General features: G+C 32.0%; 2 protein-coding genes across 2 annotated transcripts; both read left to right on the top strand.

Annotated features, from left to right (window-relative positions):
• Window positions 1–65: 65 nt before the first annotated feature.
• LOC115975289 (putative E3 ubiquitin-protein ligase UBR7) lies at window positions 66–9780 on the top strand. The gene is made up of 6 exons (XM_031096012.1): window positions 66–308; window positions 442–559; window positions 6148–6306; window positions 7206–7466; window positions 8535–9191; window positions 9353–9780. The coding sequence occupies exons 2-6, from the start codon at window positions 479–481 to the stop codon at window positions 9440–9442; spliced, it is 1248 nt and encodes a 415-aa protein (XP_030951872.1). The 5' UTR covers window positions 66–308; window positions 442–478; the 3' UTR covers window positions 9443–9780.
• Window positions 9781–17935: 8155 nt separating this feature from the next.
• On the top strand, window positions 17936–18704 carry LOC115977822. The gene has a single exon (XM_031099848.1). It carries the CDS (start codon window positions 18119–18121, stop codon window positions 18452–18454), a length of 336 nt encoding a protein of 111 aa, XP_030955708.1. The 5' UTR covers window positions 17936–18118; the 3' UTR covers window positions 18455–18704.
• Window positions 18705–25039: the final 6335 nt, after the last annotated feature.

The raw sequence follows: 25039 nt of genomic DNA, 5'->3' as shown, positions 1-25039 counted from the left end.
CGTTTTGGGCTGAAAAAGTGGAACCAAACGGGCACATAATCCATCCAAAACAAAACAACATTCACATTTGGAGGGAACACATCACAGATTTGATTTGTGAAACGCATCCAATAGGAATGACATATGGCGGGAAAATGTCCTTATAGTCCTTGCTCACATATAAAACCCTAAACTCTCACTTCTCTCTCTTCAATCTTCACAAATCTCTCTCTCACTCTCTCTCTCTGAAACCCATTTCCTCTGCTTCGATCTCATCGAACTCTTGTGTGTGTGTGTGTGCAATAGAATCTCACAGCCACAAACGTTAGGTATTTTCCTTCAAAACCTGATATTTTCCCTCTTTCTTCGAATCTAGGGTTTACTTGTTTCTAGGGAAAAGACACAATCCACCCATTTTTCAACAATTTCTTTCACTAACATTCAGATTTTGTGTGTTTTCAGCGAATTTCAGGTACGTGGTGATAGCGTGGTGAAGAAAATGGCTGGTGAGCTTGACGATGAAGCTGAGCAGACCGTTTCTATCCAAGAGTACCTTAAGGGTGTTGAGGAACAAGAACTGGTCAGCTTCTTTTCCATTCATAAATTTTAGTTTTTTTTTAGATATTTAATTTATAACCTGTATAATTTATGCACTTGTTGGTTGCTATGAACTCTGAGGAAAATCTGTTCAATTAGGGTGTTGGGTTTTATGTTTTACGTTTGTTAGGGTTACTTTGAAATTGTGATGTCTAATTTAAGATAAAATAGATGCTTGTTTGAGTGGAATATTTGTTGTTCTAGAATGAAAGATATAAAACATGGAAAATGTTATAGGGGCCTGTTTGGCTGGTAAGGTTTTTGATTCTTGAGAATTTAAGATTCCTGTGAGTTTAAACTCCTGTCTGTTTGAATTCCTGAGAAATTAGGCCTTAAGCGTTCATTTGGTCCTAGCTTAAAGATAGGCGTCACCCTTATTGGTGAAAAAAATGGGGGGAGAGTTGCTTTAGATAATTCGGTCATGTTTAGAGTGGAGTGATTAATTTACTGGTGAGAGACTGAGTCGATTGAAGTTGAGGGAACAAAAAAAAATAAGGAGGAAGAGTGAAAGTAATATTAGTTGAAGTAGTAAAAAAAAAACATTGATATCAATTAAGGAAGTGAAAGAGAGTATGATTTTGGATAAAATAGAATCGCAGAAAAGAATACTTGTGGCTGAGGCACTGAGCCTGACTAATCTGTTAAAGATCCATAGTTGACCTAAAAAAATTTGGGATTAAGGCTTGGTTGTTGTTGTTATTGTAGTGTTTGTTAGGTCCTAAGAATCTAGTTTTAGAAATACCAAGATTTTAATGTAAGTTTATTAGGGAGAATGGGGAGAAAACAACCCATGTGGACATTATGATATGTGATACTTGATAAGGAATGTTAAGATGCGATTTATAAAATTCTAATTAAGTGCACAATGCAAAAAATTAAAATTCCTAGATGGAACTTCAAATCTTGAGAGCATATCACACGCAATTTGGTAATATGAAATTCCTGCACTGGCTGTCTTGGTCCAATCAAAATTAGCCAATTTGATTAAAAATTCATGTCAAGTCCTCCTAATCCAAAATTAATCAAACTGTCTCTTTGTCCTCAGTCATCTCAAACAAGTTTGCCTTTTCTGTGGATGCCTTCAACCTTGTCTGTGATGTCTGGTTTGTGTTGTCCGTCCTCGAGAGGAAAATTCAGTGCGTGATTGAAATTGATAAGCCAAGCATTAAATGGGAGCTAAACAGTTCACCACATCTTGAGGTGAAATTAAATTATTTGGTGCTCATGTGGTGGACATGAGCCCAAGAGTTCACTTATCATTGCTCGAAAGAGATCAAAGAAGTGTTAATATCACACCATTTATTACCTCACTGGTAAGAATAAGCTAGAATAAAAGACCATTTATATCCAAGAAATCCCACAAATGTATGTCTTTTACTTTGAAAGATATATTGTGTTGCTTATGCAAGCTAAAACTAGCTCATTTTGCATTTGCAAGTTAATTGCAACATCTATTCAATTTCAGTCTTACACTATATTTTCTTGGTTTAGACAACACCTAGGATGCACAAGAAGAATCTAATACCCTTTCACAAAACAAAGAGAGCATTCCTGCTCTGAATAGTAATATTGCATTTGAAAATTTAATACATATCTTTATTCTTGATTTTTATTCTAATTTTCAAACATCCTTTAATAGTAAATGATTGCTTAATTATCTATTATTACTCTTAGTTTGATATATATATATATAAATTTTTTATTTAACATTATTTGAAAATAAATGATTAATAACGTATAGAAATATGAATAAAAATATATTTAAAACTCATAAAAAAAGAATAAAAATATGTTTAAGAATTATTAATAGCTGTATCTTGCTGTACCTGTGTCCTTTTTTTCCAAAAATTGACGTGTCTCCTTCGTACCCTACCTATATCCATATATGTGTCCGTTCTTCTTAGAACAACACTTACTACACATTGCGGACAAGGCAGAAGGCGTAAAGAAAGCAAACTTGTGGACTTTGGGTTCACGAGCGCCATGATTTTCATGAGTTGGGTCTGAATGATGTTGTGGTTCTCAAGCATGGAGTGTCAAATTTGGAGGATGGATTAGTAGAGGTGAAGGGCTGATGGGAAGAGGGGGAGAGAATAGGTGGGTTTGAGATTAATGAATACAAAAATGGTTTTTTTAGTTTTGGTTGAGGTGTGGTAGTCAAAGGTGAGCCGGGCGCTCGCCTAGGTGCTTGGGCGAGTCAAGGTGCCACTAAAGAGTCTCTAAGTCTCCAAGGTGAGGTGCCTTTAGTGAGCTGCTTACCTATAATGCCTAGGTGAGCAAGACGACCACCTTAAACTAGGCAAAAGGCAAGAGCCTTAGTCTCTAAGGTGAGGTGCCTTTAGTGAGCTGCTTACCTATAATGCCTAGGTGAGCAAGACGAGCACCTTAAACTAGGCAAAAGCCGAGAGCCTTAGTCTCTAAGGTGAGGTGCCTTTAGTGAGCTGCTTACCTATAATGTCTTGGTGAGCAAGGTGAGCACCTTAAACTAGGCAAAAGGCGAGAGCCTTAGTATTATTTACTTATTTATTTATTTTTTAAAATTTAATTTTGTTTGTTTTATTTATTTATTTATTTTATGTAGAAGCTTGTTGTAAAACCTATTGGTAGATTAGTTATTTTTAGAATTTTGTTTTGTTTTGGATAAGAAAGAATAAATTTTATTAAAAAAAGACTACTTCATGTACAATGGACACAAAGAAGCCTAAAGAATTACAATAAATTATGTACAATAAGGCAGACTCAATAAACATTGGAATTGAATAACTATTTGTAAAACCCCATGCATAAGACCAATCAAACAGAGAACAGCAAAAGTGGTTAATAACTGAGTCCTCGTGCTCTTCACATCACATTCTCAAAAGTATGCTAATTACATTACCTCCATATGGTCCACATTAAACATAACAGAATCAAATTCCATATATCTGAAGAGTGTTTACCCATTCAATTTCTCCAAACAAACATAAGATCAATCACTCTTTCTGTTAAAACCCGATGAATCTAGAAGGATCAAAAAACAAAGCTCCACAGCTCATAAGCCATTGTGCAATGAATCAAAAGATGCTCAGTTGTCTCCCCACTACACTGACACATGCAATACCAACTTACTAAAGAATAGACTCTCTTCGTAAGTTTCTCACAAGGATCTTCTCCCAAACTGCTGTCCAAACAAAAAAAGATACCCTTTGAGGGGCCTTCACACTCCATATTTCTTTCTAGAGGAATGAAATAGAAGTGGAACCCCTCTAGGCATTGTAGAAAGAACGAATATCAAACTCCCCACTCTTCTTTGATCTCTACATCACCTGAACACCATCCTTTCTCAGGGGGATATACGAGCCTAGACGATGGAGAAAAGAAGCCACCATATCCAACTCCCAATCATTATGGTAGAGGTGTTCAAGTATTGTTGTTCAAAATGATGTGAAAACTGTGGTTTAAAAAGTGTTGTAAAAACGCGTATTTAAAATACTCATAATGCAAAAAATGTGTTTGGAACTATATTTCTAATGACGTCTTTTCAAAGAGTGAAAAAACATAATTGTGTGTTTGGTGTGTGTGTGTTTTTTAAAAGTGATGACATGTAGTCTAATCAGTAAGACCTATAGTTTTTGAAATATTTACAAAAGTGTCATTGAGCAACATTGTTTGAAAACTGAAAACTGGTAAGAGGAGTTTTCTAAATTTAGTGTTTAAACACCCTAAATTGAGCAACATAGTTCAAACACTCTAATAAAAAACACTCTTACCTAATGCGTTGTTTTTTTTTTGGCCTATAGTTTTTAGTGTTTAAATACTGAAAACTGTTGTTAAAACACCCTAACCAAACAGGTCCTAAAGGCCTGAATAGATCTAACTTTCCAACTTTGCCACTCCCTCAAACTGCCTCATCAACATAGATTATAGAAGTTGTAGAACGTATTGTTAGATTATTAATTTATAGAAGCTTGATGTAAAATGTATTGTTGGATTAATTAACTTACAAAAGCTTGTTGTAAAGCTTATTGTTTGATTAATTAAATTATAATAGCTTTTTGTAAAACCATTTGTTAGAATAATGGATAGATCCTAAACCATGTTAAGCAGGTTTTGAAATCAAGTAATAGACCTAAAATCTTTATGCAACACATGTCAAAAACACTTGATTATAATATTTCAATACATTATATACATATTGATTAAAGTTCAATATGTATAATAACTATATTTAGAATTTTTTGCCTCCCTTTTATCGGGCTAGTTTCTTTTTGTTTCCTCATGCCTCAAGTGATACAAGGCTTTGGAGTGTTAAGGTTGCCTTTTGCCTTTGAATACCTTTGGCTGAGGTGGATGTGACATAGTTTTTGAATGGAGGTGGCTAATTTTGGTTGGACCAAGGAAGACACATTGTATGGATTGTGTATTACCAAATTACAGGTGATATGTTCCTTTGGAATCCAATAAATTGTGGGAATTGAAATATCCCAAGATTTTCAAACTGCCAATATTAGCAAACCGAAGTACCAAACACCCATAATTTTGGTAACCCCCACAAATTTAAAATTTTCTCCTTAAGACTCCTACTAACTGACTACAGCCTAATTGAAATTATTAGGTATTATTTTGTTAGCATTTTAAAGAAGTACCTTACTCCTAGGTCCTAAAAATTTGTGTTCTTGTGTGTTAATAAGAAAGTCTCTGTCAAATTATGTGGTTCATTATCTTGACCCTCATTTTTGAAAGGTAGGTTGTTAAATTAATATGCTGGCTTAACTCTTGTGACTAAGAAAATCTAATTATTCGATGATGGTTGCAAATGTAATAGCAATCACATGGTTCCTTTCTGTTTAAATAATCAATTCCTGGTGGCTAATTTAGTTCCTGTTTGTTTATAAGTAGATTGATTTTTTTGCATTCCAGCGTAAGAGAAGGTAAATTCTGTTTTTGGAAGAAATAGAAGTACTTGGAAAATTAACCAAACAATATCCTTGCCTTCTTACTGCAATTTATTAATTGCTTAACCATTTTGCTTCATCATTATTCAAAAATAGACTGTTATTTGGTGGCTTCTTCTGACAGTGTCTACTTGCAAGCTCAGAGGTTGACAAAATGCATTAATGTAGGCCCTTTAAACCACTTGAATGTAAAATGCAATAATAGCTTACCATTCTCCAAGAGGGTTTCATTGTTCACTTTAGCTCATATTTTTTTTCTTCTATATCCTTTTCGGTTTTTTGATTTGATTGCTCCGATACCTTCAGATATAATGTTTGCAAAGCATATATATAATCTGGCCCAGCGAAGTACATCTAGTTTCTTATCAGTACTGTCCTCATGTTTAACTCATTCTAGTTCATTAAGGAAACACTAAAATTCATGCTGGGCCTCAAAGCCCTTCATGCTGGGATAGTGAAGTTCATCTAATTTAGCCACGTCATTATCTCATCTCCTACCGTCTGTCCTAAGCACACTCTTCCCTTATATTGTAAAGGAGCACTGGCTTTTGATTGATGTCATTAATATATTGTACCTGTACATTTTGTAGGGATTAAATTAATGGGTGTTTTTATTTCATTATTTATTGACTTATAGGAAGCGGACCTAGTTTTGGGGGGTGATGAGGGCAAGGAATGTACTTATACTAATGGTTATATGAAGAGGCAGGCAATTTTTTCATGCCTGACTTGTACCCCAGATGGAAATGCTGGAGTTTGCACAGCTTGCTCCTTGTCTTGCCATGATGGCCATGAGGTATTCTTCAGTACTCTTAAGAGTAGAGGATTTTATTTTGACTCATGTTAAGTACATAACTAGTAGCTATACATTGTTTAATGACAACTTCTTTATTTTTATTTTTATTTATGAATTTTACCAATGATTTTTATTGTGAATGAGAGTGCATCACTATAATGGCAAAGCAAAATTAGATGTTCAATACATGAGGGTAGAGGGATCCTTTTTTTTGGTTATTTATTTCTTTTTGATTCTTTTGAAGAGTTGATCAGTCGATGTTTCTAAGATGTGAGTTGGTTTTGATGGGATCAAGTTTCATGAATTTTTCTTGTGGTGGTGGTGGGCGTGGGGGTGGGGGGGTGGGAGATGGTCACTGCATGGTCTTAATTGGCCTCAGCAAAAGAAAAGGGTCATGGTTGTGTCTTTTCTTTATGTATGTTTGTTCTATTATATTCTTATGGATTAAGATCTTCTAGAGCTTTAGGGTAACTCTATTGTGGTGTTCTTAAATCCTATCTATTTAGTCATGTTTGGATTGGATTTTGTCACTTCATTAATAGTTAATTAGATAACTAAACAATGCTATTAATTTTGTCCAACTTACATTTCAAACCACCATTTTTTTTGTTTTGTTTTGTTTTTGGTTTAGGATCCTTTGAATATGGTCTTGAGAATGAGTTATTGTTTTCCCCTCTCCCTGTTCTTGATGAATTATGGTCTTTTTGGGTTAAGTTGCTGGCCTGGATGGATTTCAAAATTAATATGCTATCAGATAGTTGGATGGATCATGGAAATGATATCTTTTATGCTAGGACATCATGTAAACCGAGTATATTTTAATTCTTAATCCTGTAAATTTTTTCTTGAAGGATACTAACCTTATCTAATGGTGCCTTTTGATGTTCTACTGTAACAAGATTGTAGAGCTGTGGACCAAGAGAAACTTTAGGTGCGACTGTGGAAATTCAAAATTTGGGGAGTTCTTCTGCAAGATTTTCCCAAACAAAGACATAGAGAATGCTGAGAATTCATATAATCATAATTTCAAAGGTTCATATTGCACATGCAGTCGCCCCTATCCTGATCCTGATGTAGAAGAACAAGTAGAGATGATACAGTGCTGTATATGTGAGGACTGGTTTCATGAGGAACATCTTGGTCTTGAGCCTTCTGGCGAGGTTGCTAGCTTGTGCTTTCACTATGGCTCTCAATTCTTTCTCTGTCTTTGTTTTATGTTCTTCTAACTTTATGCAAATCATATTATGGTTTTGCAAACAATTGGTCATGGCAAGATTCTGATAGTAGTGTTCAAATGATGCAAAAGGCCTTCTGATTCTTGCTGTCAAATTGAGGAGCCTATTCTTACATGTACATAATTAAATAACATTGATGGTAGGGTTAGAAAAATTGATGAGTCACTTCATTGTCCTGTTATATACACATCTGTTTGCTTGTGCTTACTGGGAAACAACTGAGCCAATCCATGTTTTTGGGGCTTGCCAATTGCCATCTATCATTGTGGTAATTTTGTTGAACAATGATGTTACTGGGGTTACTCTGCCTGTAGATGTCCCTTTGGTATTGCCCTCACCCCACCCTATTATACTGGAAAAAGCGACGTTCATCAATTAAACTTAACACTGATAAAAGGAAATATTTTTTAGTATATTGATGTTGTATTCTAGCATACAACCTGAGACCATGAATTTGTCTTATGTTTGTGCTACTTGCCTGAAGAAAAGACACAATTAACATAATGAAAACATTACCATCTGCAATTCTGTTCCATGTTGAACACTTCATTTCATATACACTTGTTTGCTGAAACTGAAACTAACAATGTAAATAGAGTTTAATTTTAATTTCTCTTGCATTGTGGTTGAGGTATCTGCATACTGTTCATTATTGTGTCCGCTTAGTTCAACGCCATTCAACTTCTTTTCCCATTTAAGTTAAATTTTTGTTAAAAGATGTCTATTCTTGACTTCTCTTTCTGAACCACTCTTTGAGTCTATCTTTTACATTTTAAAGAGAAGCTACAGCTGAGAACTTGTGCTCCCCTTCTCTCCCCCCCCCCCCCCCCCCCCCCCCCCCCCCCCCAAAAAAAAACAAAAAAAGAAAAAGAAAAAAGCAGCTCAAACATCATCTAGGTGCTTCTCTAATTTTGTGGTAGCATTTTTTTCATTTCCTCCAATTGTCATTGTTTAGTTGTTTGGTGCTTCACCCATCTTTCTGCCATACCACAGGTTCCAAGAGATGATGAAGGAGAACCTCTGTATGAAGATTTTATATGTAAGGCCTGCTCAGCCAGCTTTTCTTTTCTGGGACTGTATCCTCAATCCATTTGGGCAGCAGGGAGGCAGGGTGATACTACTGTAGATACTAATAAGGATAAGAATGTGGTGGAAGATACATCTTCAGCTGGTGGATCTGGAAAACTAGATAATGATGTTAATGCTCATAATAATCCTAAAATGGATGGAGCTAATGTCTCTGATGGGAACAGTTCGTTTGTTGGAGAAAGTTCTCAGAAGATTGTGGTTTCAGATCCTTGCGTAAAAGATGCCAGTTCACATACATCTACTTGTGTTCTTGGAGTTAACTTGGGGGTTGATTCTCCTGCTTTAGACAGTAAACCACTGTTTCTTTCCAAAAACTGGCGGGATGTACTCTGCAGATGCGAAAAATGCATAGTTCTTTACAATCAGAAGCGTATTGCGTTTCTGCTTGACAAGGAGGACTCAATTGCAGAGTATGAGCAAATGGCAACACAGAAGAGGAAAGAAAAGTTGCAGCAACAGGAGGGTGCTGAGCTAAGTTTATTCAATAAACTTGGTCATATAGAGAAAATGGAGATTTTAAGTGGCATTGCAGATATGAAGGATGAAATTCGTACTTTCCTGGTATGTATTTGTTTGTCTTCTTAATGACTTATTTACTGGTTTTATAAAGCAGAAGGGAGAAAGCAAGGGTTTGGCTGGCTTTTTCTTTGTTACATTTTTTAGTGTACCATGCTCGCATAAACGTTTATATGCATTTTCCTTTCTTCTTTTCCCTGTTTCAGGAGTCCTTTGATTCATCAAAGCCAATCACAGCTGATGATGTCCACCAGGTCTTTGATAATCTTGCAAAGAAGCGCCGGCGTGTAGAGTGAATATTTTGTTGGGTCTTAACCTTAGTGGCATGCATGTGTAAACTGAAAATATCCTAGTTGACTATGGAGCTGTTCTAAATTAGAATGCTGGCATGCATGACATGGTTTTAGGTTGTTCTAAATTAGAATGCTGGTGCTGGCGTGAACCAGTTTGCTTTGTAGAATTATGTGTTTATGCACTGTAATCTTAATCGGGGCTTTTCTTATAAAATGATCCTAGTGCAAATATTCTGAAGACAATTGGATCCTGCATGATGTGCTGCAATTTATATGAATGCAAGGTCCGACCTTTGGTCACTTGCCACTGGCAGAAGAAAGAAATATACAAAACTTAAATACATGCATGTGTTTCCTGTGTGGGAAAAGGGGTAATTATATAATATACTCGGGAGTACGATAAATGTCTACTCTCTCACGTAATAGTGGGTTCCAATAAGTAAATTCATAGTGGAACTGACTATTTATGTGAAAGGAGAGAGTACACTTTATGATATTTTTTTGGAGTATTCTACAAATTTCTATTGCAATGTATTGTTCTAAATGTTTTTCTTCGGTTTCCATCTGTGTATCTCTTGTTTTGGTGAAATATTTTGGAAGATTCAACGAATTGTAGGGAAGGTATAATTCCCTGCCACAAAAATCTTTCCCTTAACTTTGGTTTGGGGTTAGCATTTCTTGTCTGGTTGTATTGATGGGTCCATATTAGGTGTGGAAATCGAAATTCACATTGAAGTATGTCTTAGGGCACTTGGTTGAGCCCAATGTCCCACATGGAATATATAGTTTTCTACTGCCCTTAAATGCAAACCTAGGTTCTTCATTTTAAGTAATTACTAGTGATGTTTCCCATCTGATTTGAATGTTGTCGTGTTCATCTGGATATTACAGAAGTCAGGAGTCTTGCTACTTTGCTAGTACTTCTGGACCAGTGAGGATTGGGAAAACATTGATATCATAGAGCCTGTTCAGATTTTTCAGTTGGGTGTGCAAGTGGAGCGTGAGATAATGTGGGCTCAGTTATACAAGGTTTAGGAAAAGATTAGGGGATACCTCGTGATAAGTCTAAAATAATACGTCTTATCATTTTGTGCCTGTCTCCATCATGGATGTTACTCTAAAAAAACGATTGGTCAAGCCAGATCTACTATATTTTCCAATAGAAAAGAAAATTCTACATTATTGCAAAACGATACTGCACAATGGGTAAGGTTTCTGTTTGGTGCTCGTATAAAATGGGATATGGTTGATGCGTGGCCATTTGTACATGTTTGATCTATCCCTGTTGCCTTCAATACGTCAATTATTGATTATATTTTAGGGGTTTATATCAGTGTCCATAGCTTTTCTAGCACTTGATTATTTTTGAGTGTATGAACTATGAAGTAATTCGTTTTAAGCAAGCCGAATAATTATAGGAAAGAATTTCTTGGGATGGTTTCAAGATGTTGACTAGTTGTTTGAACCTCAGCATCTCATAGTTTTTATAAGGTTTTAAAAATCACTAGACCAATATTGAGTTATAAATCTTAGATTAAATCGTTAATAGAATCAACATGTTGAATCAAATGGATATATAGTTGTAGAATGGAGACACAAAAATTTGCCAAAAGTAATGTATGTATGTAACTAAGAGCTCGATAGAATCATTAAGGAAAATTTGGTATATGTCAATATTAGTCAAAATATTGGTGGGGGAGGAGGAAGTAGTGTGTATGGGGGGGATTCATAGACCCCTTTGAATTAGGGATCTATTCTCTCTCTCTCTCTCTCCTCAAATGACAAGCAGTAAATCTGCATCATTCATTGATGTTTTATACATTATTATTAGACTTAGATACAATAATTCTTCATTGCTAGATCCATTGGCCATTAGTAAGCATCCAAGTAAACTGTTAGTAGGGCCAGTTGGCGACAGTTTGTACTTGTAGGGTTACTGTGTTGCTTTGGAAACATGTGATGTAAAATGACTGAATAAAATGTGAAGAAATGAGCGAGCTAATGAAGATTTGGTTGTCTAACAACCTTGTATCAGTTGTATGGCTAAGATCTTGAGCAAGATTATTAGCTGCGACTAAATTACCAGTTGGATATTGATATTATGCATGATTGGGAGATCCTAAATGCGTTTCTATTGATATGACCACCGTTATTTGTTACTAGTTAATAATTTTACATTAAGATTGTAGTGGGACACTTAAAAATCTAAGCGAGTAATTTTAGTACCGCATAAAAAGTCACAACTTTTATCATAATACTATCTTATATGGTAGACTATCTAGTATACATGTCACTTTCATATGAATTTATCATCCCTACATAGACAATAATAACAAAAGTTGTGATTTTTTTTTTTTACGTAGTCTTAGAATTGTTGTTAAAATCAAAAGTTCAGATTTATCTAATTGACTCAGACTATTTCCAATGTGAAATGCAATCTTTTCAAACATCTTTTAACGCTCTTTAACGAGTGGGGACAAAAAAGGTAGGTTTTTGCATAATTGAAAGAGACTGTATGCATGTGTTCCAACTGTTTTGAGTTTGAAAATCTAAAAAACTAGCCAATTTTCCTACCTAAACTTGGGAGATTGTCGACTGGACATTCTCGTTCTACGGATCTTTGAGACCAAAAAAATACTAATTTAATCATAATAATTGCTAACTGAGTATTTAATTGAATTTGTCTGTCGCTTAGAAGAAGAAAGAAGAAAAAAATAGAAGAAGAAAAAAGAATAAATGAATGTCTGTCACTCTCATACTATCATATAATTTCATTTTTGTTGAATTATTATTATTATTTTTTTCTGTAAATTAAGCGTCATTCATTGTCATGATTACATCAATGGAAATCTTCTAACTTTTCTTAATCTCGTTTTTTTTTTTTTTGGATTGGTCTCTTAATCTCGTCTTACTCTATAGAATAAAATGGGTGCTTTAAATTGGCTATGACACATCGAATAAATAATATATGATAGTCCAAAATCCAAATAATTGGAATTTGTTTTTGGGATAAGAAATAATTGAAAGTTTGAAACAAAAAGAATGGCGATTTCCAATATTTATGCCATTCTTTTCAAAATTCATGTCGCATGAACATTACGTTCATGTTAGTGTAACATTCACACAGCAAAAGATGTGGGAACAAAAAATAAAATAAAAAAGGATCATCATTCAACAATCATATGATGAAGTTTAAGTGTAAGTGAATCTGAATGATAATATGAGAAATCCTAAATTAAAAATTAAATAACAATAAATTTTGAATCCTTAATTGAGAGAGAGAGAGAAAAAAAAAGGTGTTAGCTCGATCTACATGCAAGACATGTCAAAAAGTTAAAACAACGGTTCTACTAGTTCTATCTATGTCTAACCTTGAGAAATATGCAAAGGTATATCTTAATGTTCACACCTGTAAGATGTAATATGTTGACCACGTGGGGGGCAGGTGTGGGACTAGTCAGAGTATTCAACATGGGCAAGGAAAGGTTGGTAATAAATGCTTTAAACCTCGGTCGATAGCTAGAGGAGCGGTGAGCACAATAATGATTTCTTGTTTTTAAGGACAATAATGATTTCTTTTTAGAACCAAGATGATATTGATATGACATTAGAACAATGCTTTTACCTTTTTTTTTTTTTTTGAGAAGAACATAAGAAGTTGAGAACAAAGCTGGTTTTTCAAAACAAAAAGAAGAAAGAAAAACATTATTGTATTCACCGCTACTCTATTCACCGAGGTTTTACAAAAAAAGAAAAGAAAAGGAAGGACAATGTTAAGGAAAATTTAAAATTATTATCTATTTTATTATAAAAAGCTTTGTATTTTTTTTTTATAAGAAAAAAGCTTAGTAAATTAGTGGTAAATATGATATTTTTATTTTTTATACGACTTGTTGTACACGATTTATGCTTATTCTCATAAGGAGATACCTTTGCATAGATCGAATTCGGTCATAGTTTATTTGTTTGACGGTAAAGACCGGACAATAAATTTGATTAGTATCACATTAATAATATATAAATAAATTTTGTAATTATTATTTTATTTTTAATATTATATTTAAAAATTGGCATATCAATGTATAAATTTTAATATCCCTAACGCTCCCTCAAAGACACAAACAAACAGGAATCATAGTGCTAGAGAAACATGTGGTCCAAAATTCAATTTTCAAAGATTTTTCGTATCAGTGACATATTCTAATAGTCTTGTAAGAAAATATAAATGCATTATTAAAACTTAAAATGACCCTCTTTGTTTTGAACATACAGTATAAACAAAGTCCTGAATTAAATTAATCTTAATTACCCTTCTTATGATAGCACCTGTTAATGAACTAGCTGTGGTTCATTTATGATCTATCACAAATTCCACCTGCATAGGAAATTGGCAAAATTTTTATTTTTCAGCTGTGATTTTGCAAAATGATTTGGCTTTCTCCATCTAAACTAACACACATTTAATACATATTCAATTTTTTCTATATCCTCAAAAAAAAATGAATAATTCATTTTAAATTTTATCACATTAACGGCTGCTGTATAGCACCCGTTAACAGCACCCTCAGAAATCATAATAGGTTAAAAACAAAGTACTAGAAGTCAGAAGTCAGTAGTCAGATAAAATTTCCAAAGTAGCAAACTAATTATTATTCTTTAGTTTTCTTTAAGTTGAAAATCAGTGGCAAAGTGTGGAAATTAAGATCCTTCATTAAATCTATCGCTTTTTACTCTTAGATATGCTCCGCACCCAATAAGCAAATTGATCTAATAAAATGCGCTATTACCAACGAATTGTTACGTAAATTGGCAACACTAAATTACAAATCACTAAAGTCAATAACTAATGTAGTTTTGTCTTTTGCATGATATTTTTTACTTAAAACAAACAAGTGGAGAATTTGAATCTGAATTCTCACTCAACGTAAAACCCAGCAATGCCATTAAATCATTATGTTTTAACATGTAGCTTTGCATGATATGCTATTATATACAGTGATAATAAAATACTATAATATCAATATGTACTATTGATTCTACAAAGACGACCCAGTCAAAGAGATTCGTCAAATTAACTTTAGATATTGAAGAGAGAGAGAGAGAGAGAGAGAGAGAGAGAGAGTAATAATATTCAGTCATTCGGTATTGCAAAAATGTAAATTAAAGCTTGTTCTGCTTTTGCTTGGGTTGCTTTCGATTTTCTATCTATCACCAAACAAAATGAAAGGAAAGTTAAAAGGGACATATGAATGCATTCACATTTTCATAAGTAAAACATGATTATGATAATAGCATTCCAAGTGAAAAACAAAGAATCTTAAGTAGGTAACATGGAGATGGTCTACGTAAATTATGTCACATTTGAAACTGGTCCAAGTAAGATTATACTATTTAAAGATAAAGTGCTGAAGGAGTAGACCATTAGGCAACTTGAAATTGTAAAATATAGAAGTAGGAGACAGTGAATCTCTCTAAGAAATGCCATGTGATAGCACTTGTAGTTTGCATCTAAAAGAATAGTGCATTGAGAAGAAATAAGTCTCTTACAAAAGTCTCTCCATATCAAGGGCCAATAGGGTTTCATCATAGGCGGTGGGTTGTCAAAATTAATATAAATACATGGAAGAATGGTTTCAAGTTTTGCAAATGCAACAACCACACAACGATTTGTTTCATGGAATATGTGGTCGAACCGCTTCCTGGGAAAAACTTCCAATAGTATATATATTCTATAATCAGGGGACAGAAGTTCGAATAAATTAAAGAACCAAACATAAGTGTTCTTTTTTATCTTAAATATAACTTTAACTTAAGTTAAAAATAAAAAATTGAATCAAACTTTTATTTGAATAAGATATTTGTTACCTTTATTTGTAAAAATCTTTTGAAAGTAATGATTTAAAATGTTTTCCATAGCTTACAACAATGGAATCCAAATTTATAACAAAGGATTATAAAATTTGAAGACAGGCCAAATGGAAAATACTAATTTATTACATGTATATTTTAAATTTAAATTCATATATATCAGTATAATTATTAGAGTTGTAAGGACGGTTTTTGGATCTTAGGCCCAAAAGGTAAAAGGATTAAGGTTCAAAGAGTCCAATACAATGAATTTGTAGAGAGTAAGCTGAAAACTAGGTTTCAATGGATTAGACAACGCTCACAATGGGTTAAAAATGAAGACGCCCATTACAAAGGGATCATCAAAAAATCTGTAGGAAAAAGACTGTAGCACTAAAAATTGGAATTGTAATCAAGCCTAAGAAAAATATATTCAAGAACTACTCTTCTCGAACTTTGCCAATGAAGGATTCCTTTGCACAAAACTTGTTTTTCTTTACTTTATTTTCATTTTTAACCCATTGTGAGCGTTGTCCAATCCATTGAAACCCAGTTTTTAGCTCACTCTCTATAAATTCATTGTATTGGGCTCTTTGATCCTTAATCCTTTTACCTTTTGGGTTTAGGATCCAAAAACCACCCTTAGAAGAGTAATTATAGAGTATCATAAATAAAATCACAATTATTCTATGTGATAGATTGTATTTGGTTACTTATTATTTTTATATAGATCCATCACTTTTTTTTTTTTCTTTTTTTGCACTACTTACAATTAGGTGGATAGTTGTAGCTGAGTTTGTGTTACTACAACTTTTGTAGTTTTAATTACTTTCGTTTTCAATTCCTTAATTTAGTGTGCAAGGTGTGGAAAGTGCATTTATTTTTGCAACAAAACTGTGAACCTAATTAATTTTTAGTATCTTGGTGGGGGTGGGCGGCGGATGTGGAAACTCTGCTTTATGGTTTGTTGTCCCGTGACTATGTGTGGGAATGGGATCTAGTCCAAAGAACTTGAAACTTCGATTTCAGTATCCAAGGCTCCTAGCTCATCAGCTAAAGAAAAAAGAATTCTGCTTCTTAGAAAAAGAGATTAGCATAGGAAAAAAGGGGAAAAAGTTAAGGGACTTTAAGAAATTTTTTATAAATTGTTTTATGGAGAAACAAAAATCTAATTTATTTTTTAGATAAGTTTTTATATTTTTCATAAAAATAGTATTAAATTTTTTCTAAAATAGTTAATTAATAAATGCCAAATACCCCAAAGACACTCTATTAACGGTATCTAAAAAATAATAGTATACTTTAAAATATTTTTTTTAAAAAGAATATAGAATGGTATACTTGCATGTGATGAACTTAGAATGGGTTAAATTTGATACCGTAAATAATGCAGATCAAATTACCATATCTAATGTCTTCTCAAAAAAGAAAAAAGAAAAAAAAAGCATCTAAATGATGATTTCTTTTCTTCTAAGAATTTGCTAAATTAGTACAATGAGGAATAAAAGCTTGCTGTGGGTCGCCACATGCCTGTTGCTCAGAAATTAGGATGTAACAAGTACAACTTTCTATTAATCAAATGGTAGGTTTTAATAAATTTTAATTTCATTACTTGAAAAGTCATTACGCAAATTTCTTCTTGGCAAGTAAAGTTATTAATTGACTCATAAATAAACAAAGAGAATGGTTAATTGTCAACTTCACTAGCCTCGATATTGGATGCCAGATATACTTTAATCCGCGTTTTGATTTTTTGCTCTTAAATCTAAGAATAAACTTTGTTCTTTTCTGGACTAAATTAATATAAAAAAATAAATTATGATATGGTTAGATATAAAATATTTTTTTATTATTGAATTTGGATAGTGTTTTTTTGTGCAAATATGATAAGGTTAAATGCAGACACGTGTTTATGTCTACATGTGATTGTGTCTAATTCACATAAAATACTTTTATATATAAAAAAAAAATCATATAAGAATAGGCCAAATTTTATTTGTATCATTGCAGTCTTGCAGATATCACGGGAGTAATAGTCTAATGGTACCAACTGATATATATTTCCATTTTGAAATGCAATTTGATACAATTTACAGAGGGGCATATGAGTGACATGACATGGTTGGTTTCTTCTTCGTGGTTTACAAGGTATACACGGGCCCTATCACACAATTATGGATGACAAGTTTTGTCACTTGCTAAGTGGAAGAATCAATCTTCATAAATAAATTTTTTTTTTAAACAAAACTAAAATTACTAGTCATTTTACTATTAAAAAACTTCCTCCCAAAAAAAAAAAAAAAAAAATTAACTGTTAAAAAAAATTTACAATTTAACGTAAAACTAAACGTGATTAATGACACTTAAAAACATTTTAAATAAACATTTCTTTTTTGGGCGTGGATACATCAATAGTTGGGATTTTGTGGATTTGCATTCTAATGTTTTTATTATAAATCCGGTAAAACATCAATCAATTGAGATATAAGGATTGACTCGCCCGACATTAAATATGTTAGTTTATAAAAGATTTATGTGTAAACTTATTGTAACAGTGTTATGAGGTACAAGTTTTGTCACTTAGCGAGTGGAAGAATCAATCTTGATGAATAAAAAACCTTTGGTACTTTTTTAACTTTTCTTATCATTCATACGTCTTTAGCTCTATAAATTCGTTGCTTTCCCTTCACTCCCAAGTCCCACACCTCACATGCACTATAGTTGAAACCTTGAAAAAAAAAGTTGTTCTAATTTTGTTTTCCGGGACCAATTAGATCCACCGAAGAATCATATTTTCCCAAGAGAAAAGCGAGTTCTAGGTGATCCAAAATCATGGGAAATTGCATGGAGACATGCAACACATGGCAACAAGCAAAGGAAATGCTACAGCAGCATCAGCAGCAGCAGCAGCAGCAAGGTGATCAAAGAGAGAGAGCATTTCCTTTTGTGCAGGAAAGTAGTTTTGGGAAAAGTGGCATAAGGGTTAAGATTGTACTAACAAAGGAGGAGCTAGAGTGGTTGATGCTTCAGCTGAAAGACAAAGAAGGAAAGAGTTTGGAAGATGTTTTCAGGGAAATTGAAAAAGGAAGAGAAAAAGCTGATCAGGGATGGAAGCCTTCTTTGGAGAGTATCATGGAGACTCCTGAAGTCCATGATATGGAAAGATGAGTTTCTATTTTCAAATTGCAGCCTTTCTTTCTTTGATATGTATTATGATCCAATTTTGTAATTAAATCTTTCTTTACTAGTCAACCTTATAGCAGTTGATGAGATAAATATTTGAGTACTTCAACTGCAATCTTCTTCTTCTTCTTCATAGTTTGTGAGATTTTTCCTTTCTAATCTGGATGATGACTCTTGAATTTAGGTAACAGTTCATTTGAATGTAATTTTTTACTGGAAGTTTATTTGTTGAGTACATGGTTGTGTTTGGAAAAAGTACTAAATATAAATAAACTTGTTAAAAAATCAAAAGAATAAAAATTTATGTGAAACACATTGGATCGCAATTGGTTACCAAGTTTCACCTAAATTTTAAGCAAAAATCAAAATTGTATATTTTACTTAATCACTTTTTTCAAATCAATCTCCAACAAACTTTTTAAGTTCTCCTCATGTCTTTATTATAATATGGACAAAGTTTAGCTCTAAACTTATTTGAAAGTATATTTTCCAACTAATTACATGGTAAATTATTAGTTTATTTATTTGTATTATTTAAACAAATCACATAATTTCATTACAAAAATCATATAATTAAAAATAAATTTGGATGGTCTCCTCAATTGCCATATATATAGTAGGTTTGAGCACGTTACCCAAACTTTTTTCTAATATTTTTTTTATCATTTATTTATTCTTTAAAGAAAATTGGGGGAGAGAATGTAAAGAAAGAGGTGAATATTTTATTTGAATAAAAACATATAACTCATCTACAGTGGTTGTAGCAATTAGAAAAAATGATTGTTTGATAATTAATACATTGAAGTTTATTTTAAGACGGTGAAAGTCTATAGACCAAATTTTTTTAAAAAAATATTGACAAAAAAATTACAAATTGTTAGTAATAGGTAAAAATATGATATCAATAGTAGATTTAAGTAAAAATCAATAAAATCTTATCGATTTAATTATTGTGAAAATTATTCTGAAATTTTGTATATATAATATTGCTCTTTAAGATACAGTTTTCAAAAATTTGAAAAATGTTATGTTCATAATATTATCACAATAAATTCTAAGTCATACAATATTATTAGCAATTATTAGTGAGCAAAAATATAATTTTAGTAATAGATTCAAATTAGAATAAATAAAAAATTTACGGCTAGAATTTGTTGTTTTGCGTAGAGATAAGGAATTTAACTACTCTGTCGGCTGGGGATGCTCAGAAGTACAGGCTCAATAAAATTTTTGGGGGGGGTGTCTGTGTCAAACATGGACACCTTTGAGAACACCCTCACATGCATGTCTTTTGTCCGTTGAACGAAAAAATAAATATAGATTTTTTAATTTATTAATTTGAAAGTCCCTTTAATCTATATATATATATATATATATATATAAAACCGAAACCTCTACTAGCATCACAATTTTTCACATCAGCACAATATTTAAAAAAAAATAAAAAAAATAAAAAATAAAAACAATATTTAAAAAATAAAAAATAAAAATAAAAACATTATAACACCTCAAAACCCTAGCAACCTTATCCCTCTCTCAAGTTGTCTCTACTGGTATCACAATTTTTCTGCAAACTCTCTCTCTCCAAACGTAAAAATTCAACTCCTTTAATTTCTCTTTATATTTTTGAGGCTTATATAGAGTATTAGTGAGTTATGCTGATTTTGTTTTGTTTTGTTTTTTTTGTTTGTTTGTTTTTTTTTTCCGGTATTCCAAAAGAAGTTTGTGTTTTCGTTAATTGAAGGCTTAAAGAGATAAGTGTTGCAATTTGGAACAGCAATACAAAAGACGATTTCATTGGCAGCGGAAAGTAATTACTTTGTCTCATATTTTTGTTTTTGAATTGATTTTGTGTGCATTTTAGACCCTTTTGGATCAATTTTGTTAATTGGGTGTTTTTTTTTTTTTTTTGATAGGGTCCAATTGGGGAAGGTTCTTTCAAAGGGTTACAACGACCGCACTTGGTGTCTGTATACTAATAGTGGGGGGTAAGTGCTATAAATTACTAACCCTTTTAAGTGTATAATCTGTTTCTAAAATTATCTATAATATTTTGTCCTCCAAAAATTTTATCTCTTTAATTTTAGTATATTGTGTTTCTTAAGCTATAGACAGATTTTCTTTGTTTCTTATTTTCAATAATAAATCATTTTATTGCAATACCGGTAATTGTTTGAGAAATCCAATATGTTCATATCTCTATAGAACAGAGAATAGTAGAAGCCAATTTTATTAAAACTACTTAAATTGAGTTGACTTAATTCCGTACAATTACAAAGTATAGCATGAAAGATAATGGAATTAATTGTTGTAATTTTTATTTTCTTTCCATGTTTTGAATTTCCATGTTTTTATTGTTGATGAGAAATTAAGGCTCAGTTGCACAATATGTGTAAATTCTTCAGAAGGCTACTTTAAATAGTAAATCAATGTGTCTCTTACATTTGGGTATTAGTTAGAATTATTTTCAAATTATTGTACCAATAAAAGTGAATGTGTATAAATTTTGTTTAACTATCCCGTGCATCGCACGGGTTACCGACTATTCAATATATATTTCTTAAAAATTTGATAGTCATCATTTATTTTAAAATAAAAATAAAAATAATATATTTGAAGCTATATGCTAATACAATAATTTTTTTTATCCATATTATATCTTTTTCTAATTTTTAGAAGGTTCATACTAATAAGTGTTCTTAGAGAATTGGTTAATAATCTATTTTAGGAAAGTTTTAATCACTTTTATAGGAAATGAAAAAAGCTATCAAAATATTAATTACATTTTTTTTCTTTTCTTATAAAAACTTTCTTTAAATGGATTATTAACCAAAGGAAACCAATACCCTAAGAGCATTCGTTAACATTTTCCTTTTTTAGAATTGTCATACCGTGGTGTTGTATACGGTATCATACTTTATTCTTTACTCTTTCTTTAGAGGTCATCTGAATGTGCATATATATACTTTCTTGTTTTAATAATAAGGTTATTTTTTTTTAGTAAAAATATTCAGTTAATATATATATTTTATAAAAAAAAAAAAGAGGTAAGTGCTTCATTGCTTTGTATGGATTGAAGCTGAGACGTGGAATTTGTTAGAACAACTTTATTCTTAAATTTAGTCTGAAGAGTTTAGATATGTATATGTATTGAATTTTACCGATCCAAGGTTCTGAACAATCTAGAAACGTGAGAATCAAATATATTTTTAAGAAAAAAATATTAGATATTCTCATAATAATGCAATAATGTCATATTCATTCATCTCACCTTAATAGCGAGGTTTATCATGAATTCAATTACTAGAACATACAATTATATGAGAGGAAGGAATACCCTATTATTGTACTCCCAAAATATTTTATATTACACCATTTTTTTTAGTATTTTTTGAGTGTGTCATGTTTCTGAGATGTAAGGAGATCAGATTCATAATTTCGTGCATCTAGTGTTATCCTATTTGACAATTGATTTCACATGAACAAGATGCTTCCTATTTGACATGTGATTTCACATGATCAAGATGCTTCCTATTTGACATGTGATTTGAACAGCAGCCTTTGGAGATATACTGCATATTTCATTTTTGGTTTTGGTTCTTTAAATATGGAGAATATTTGATTTTAATCCCTCAAATTTTTAAATGTTACACGTTAATCACTCATAAAATGTTGAGACACTTCATTTTTAAGTGATCAAAATCTAACCAAAACTATATTTAAACTACCAAATTTAGAACAAACGTATATTTTAAGGAGCCAAAAATGCGAGTAAGTAATAGATGAAAAGTAGAGGAAGTGGCGAAATTGTTCTTTTTCTGAAATTCTAAGAGATAGAATTAGAAATTTTATTTTTTAAAATTAAGGGATTGAAAATTCGAAATTGAACACATTATTCATATTTGAGGGGCCAAAAAAATGTATTTTACTCTTATGAGCCCGTTGCTTCCAAAAGATACGGCCTTTAATTGATGGCCCGCATTTCAGCTAAATCAATCAATGCGTGAGGCTCCTACGTGACTTCCTACCTAATTCAAAAAGAAAAAAGACACAAAATGAATCTCTAAAATGGAACCTTATATCCTACAAAGCAAAAGCCACAGGTTTTTCGTGTTTGGATGGTATGGTACGGTTTTAAACATCAAAGTGTTTTATGTGTGGTACAATGTGTTCAAAGAAAATGTTAAAGTTATTATCAATTATTGAACTATACTACAGTTATTATATACTGTACTAGATAAGTTTAGGAATTGATGTGTCAATTTTTAATTACAAATACATATCATAAATTTACTTAAGAGTTAATTACAAATGTTATCTCTGTGGTATATGTACCTTTAAAACATGAAATTAGCATGTGTTTTATACTCCTGTTGCGCTTACCTTGATTAGATGTGTGAGGCATTTTTGTTAACTTCAAAAGAATTTGATGATATAGTAAGCGTCTAGGAAACCATTAAAGAAAAAGACTGTTTTAGTCTAAAACTTATGTCGTGTGTGAATGGTGAATCATATAAAAATGATTATCTATCGCTCACAACTTTGTCACTTGAAAAGTTGTGAAATAGGGTGGTGTTTGTAGTAAAGTTGCAGACCATATGGGATTGTTGAAGTGAAGCCATTTCCTGTACTAAAAAGTAAAAACGGCTCCACTCAGCTGTTTTATTCCTAAGTTGCCAAAGTCATACTGCTTTAAAGACTGACTCCCTTTATGATTTTACTTATTGAATGCTTTAAGTAACAAAAAAGCATGTAAACTTTTGAAAAATCAGCTGCATCCATATCCAACTAACCGAATCTACCAATATCCAAAGCATGATTAACTAATTGATACAAATATTTTTTAGCTCATTTTTCTTTTGGGTATGTAAGCTGTTTATACAACGATTGAAATATAAAACTGCATATGGGATCAGATTGTGTTTTTCTTTCACCATCATTTCATTTTATTTTTTTACTGCTTTGTGATATTGGGTGGTCATAATTTTTTTCTAATTGACTCAGACTCTTCTCAATTTGTATGCAATTTGTCAACACTCTTTAACGAGTGAGGACAAAGAGTAGGTTGTTGTTGCTCCCAGAAAAAGCGAAAAAAAAAAGTGTTTCTACTTTCCATGAATTCCAAACCTAAACTTGGGAAGACTGTCGAACGAGCTCGCAATCGCATTACCATCGATCCTATCATTTCCACAAGATCTATGAAAGCGAACCATATTTCTAATTTTAAATTCGTTTGTTGTGAATTGAGCAAAGACTTTTTTTTTTTTTTCTTAAAGGTAACATAATTTAATCATAAAAATAAAATAAAATAAAACACTAACTGGATTTCATTTGTTGAGGTACCTGCATTAAAAGCATAGGATGAATAAAGTCTTTCATGGACCGAAAGGAAAGGTTTTTGTCAACAATTACCCTGAGGGTACAAGGTAAGGTGCATAAATGAAATCTATCATACTCTAATTTTGATCTTATCATGTGATAAATAAAAAATTAACGTCATATGTTGTCACGATTACATCTTTTTTCTTTTATTTTTTGATGAATTGAGAGAGAGGGGGGGTTAATAAATTAACATCCGGTTATCTTTTTTCCTCTTTTTTTTTTTTTTTTGAGGGAGGGGGGGGGGGTGGGGGTTGATAAATTAACATCATATATGTTGTCATGACCAAATAAGAGAGACCTAACGTCTATTAATCATGATTTAATGTCTGGGACATGTTTCAAATTGTATTAGTTATGTCTTCTCTTTAATTGCTTCTTCAGACATTTTATTTATTTATTTTTTTTAAGAAGAAAATTATCATGAATAATATTCCAAGGCTAGTAAATCAGCCATAATAGAAATATAATAACTGGAAGAATGGACCCTATCCAAACTATAAGTAGAACAAAAAGCCTTGCTCTTTGAGCTAAAGCAAGTGCAATTGCATTACCTTACCTAATAGTATATGATAGAAGGAAAAATTATGTAAAAAGCTAACATAAGACATAGTGTCTTTAATAAGATGGCCTACGGAAAAAAATGACATTTCTCCACATTGTTGAAAATTTATTATAATCTCCGACTTCACTTTCAAAAGAGGATTGATGGAAAACAGTTTCGTGGACAAATTGAACCTCTCTCCTAGACGCTAACATTTTACATAAGCATTGGCACTCAAACGAGAGCGATATGGTATAGTACCACCAAACAACAAAAAGAAAATGTGTTATTCCTTGCAGTACAAGATACATGTTACTCAAACCTCACATGTTTGTGTAAAATGTTAATATAAAAAGAATAAAAAGAGAAAGAACCAAAACAAAAAAAAACAAAAAAAAAAAAAAAAAATAAACATTTAATTAATGCATAACCTTGAATTTTATTATTGTTCAACATAGCACATAAATCTTACCCTTTTTTTTTTGGTTGAAAAAGTCATAAATCTCACTTTATACACTTTATTCTTTTAGAATTACTTTATAAACTAAAGTACCAAACATCACTTAATGTGAAAATTGATCGCAAGCAAGAGCGAGTTGATCACTTATGCAATTAGCCTTCTTCGACCTATAGACAGTATAAGTTTT

Source organism: Quercus lobata, chromosome 2, assembly GCF_001633185.2.
Source record: "Quercus lobata isolate SW786 chromosome 2, ValleyOak3.0 Primary Assembly, whole genome shotgun sequence".
In the NCBI taxonomy this organism is placed as follows: Eukaryota; Viridiplantae; Streptophyta; class Magnoliopsida; order Fagales; family Fagaceae; genus Quercus; species Quercus lobata.
Note: the sequence above shows the minus strand (reverse complement) of the source record. Positions and strands in the feature narration are given on the sequence as shown.

What these genes read in the sequence shown, in the direction of transcription:
- LOC115975289 (XM_031096012.1), top strand. Translation starts at nt 479, where the DNA reads ATGGCTGGTGAGCTTGACGATGAAGCTGAGCAGACCGTTTCTATCCAA. An exon ending in CTTGCCATGATGGCCATGAG is followed by an intron (nt 6,307 to 7,205) that starts GTATTCTTCAGT and finishes TACTGTAACAAG; the next exon opens with ATTGTAGAGCTGTGGACCAA. An exon ending in ATGAAATTCGTACTTTCCTG is followed by an intron (nt 9,192 to 9,352) that starts GTATGTATTTGT and finishes TCCCTGTTTCAG; the next exon opens with GAGTCCTTTGATTCATCAAA.
- LOC115977822 (XM_031099848.1), top strand. Translation starts at nt 18,119, where the DNA reads ATGGGAAATTGCATGGAGACATGCAACACATGGCAACAAGCAAAGGAA.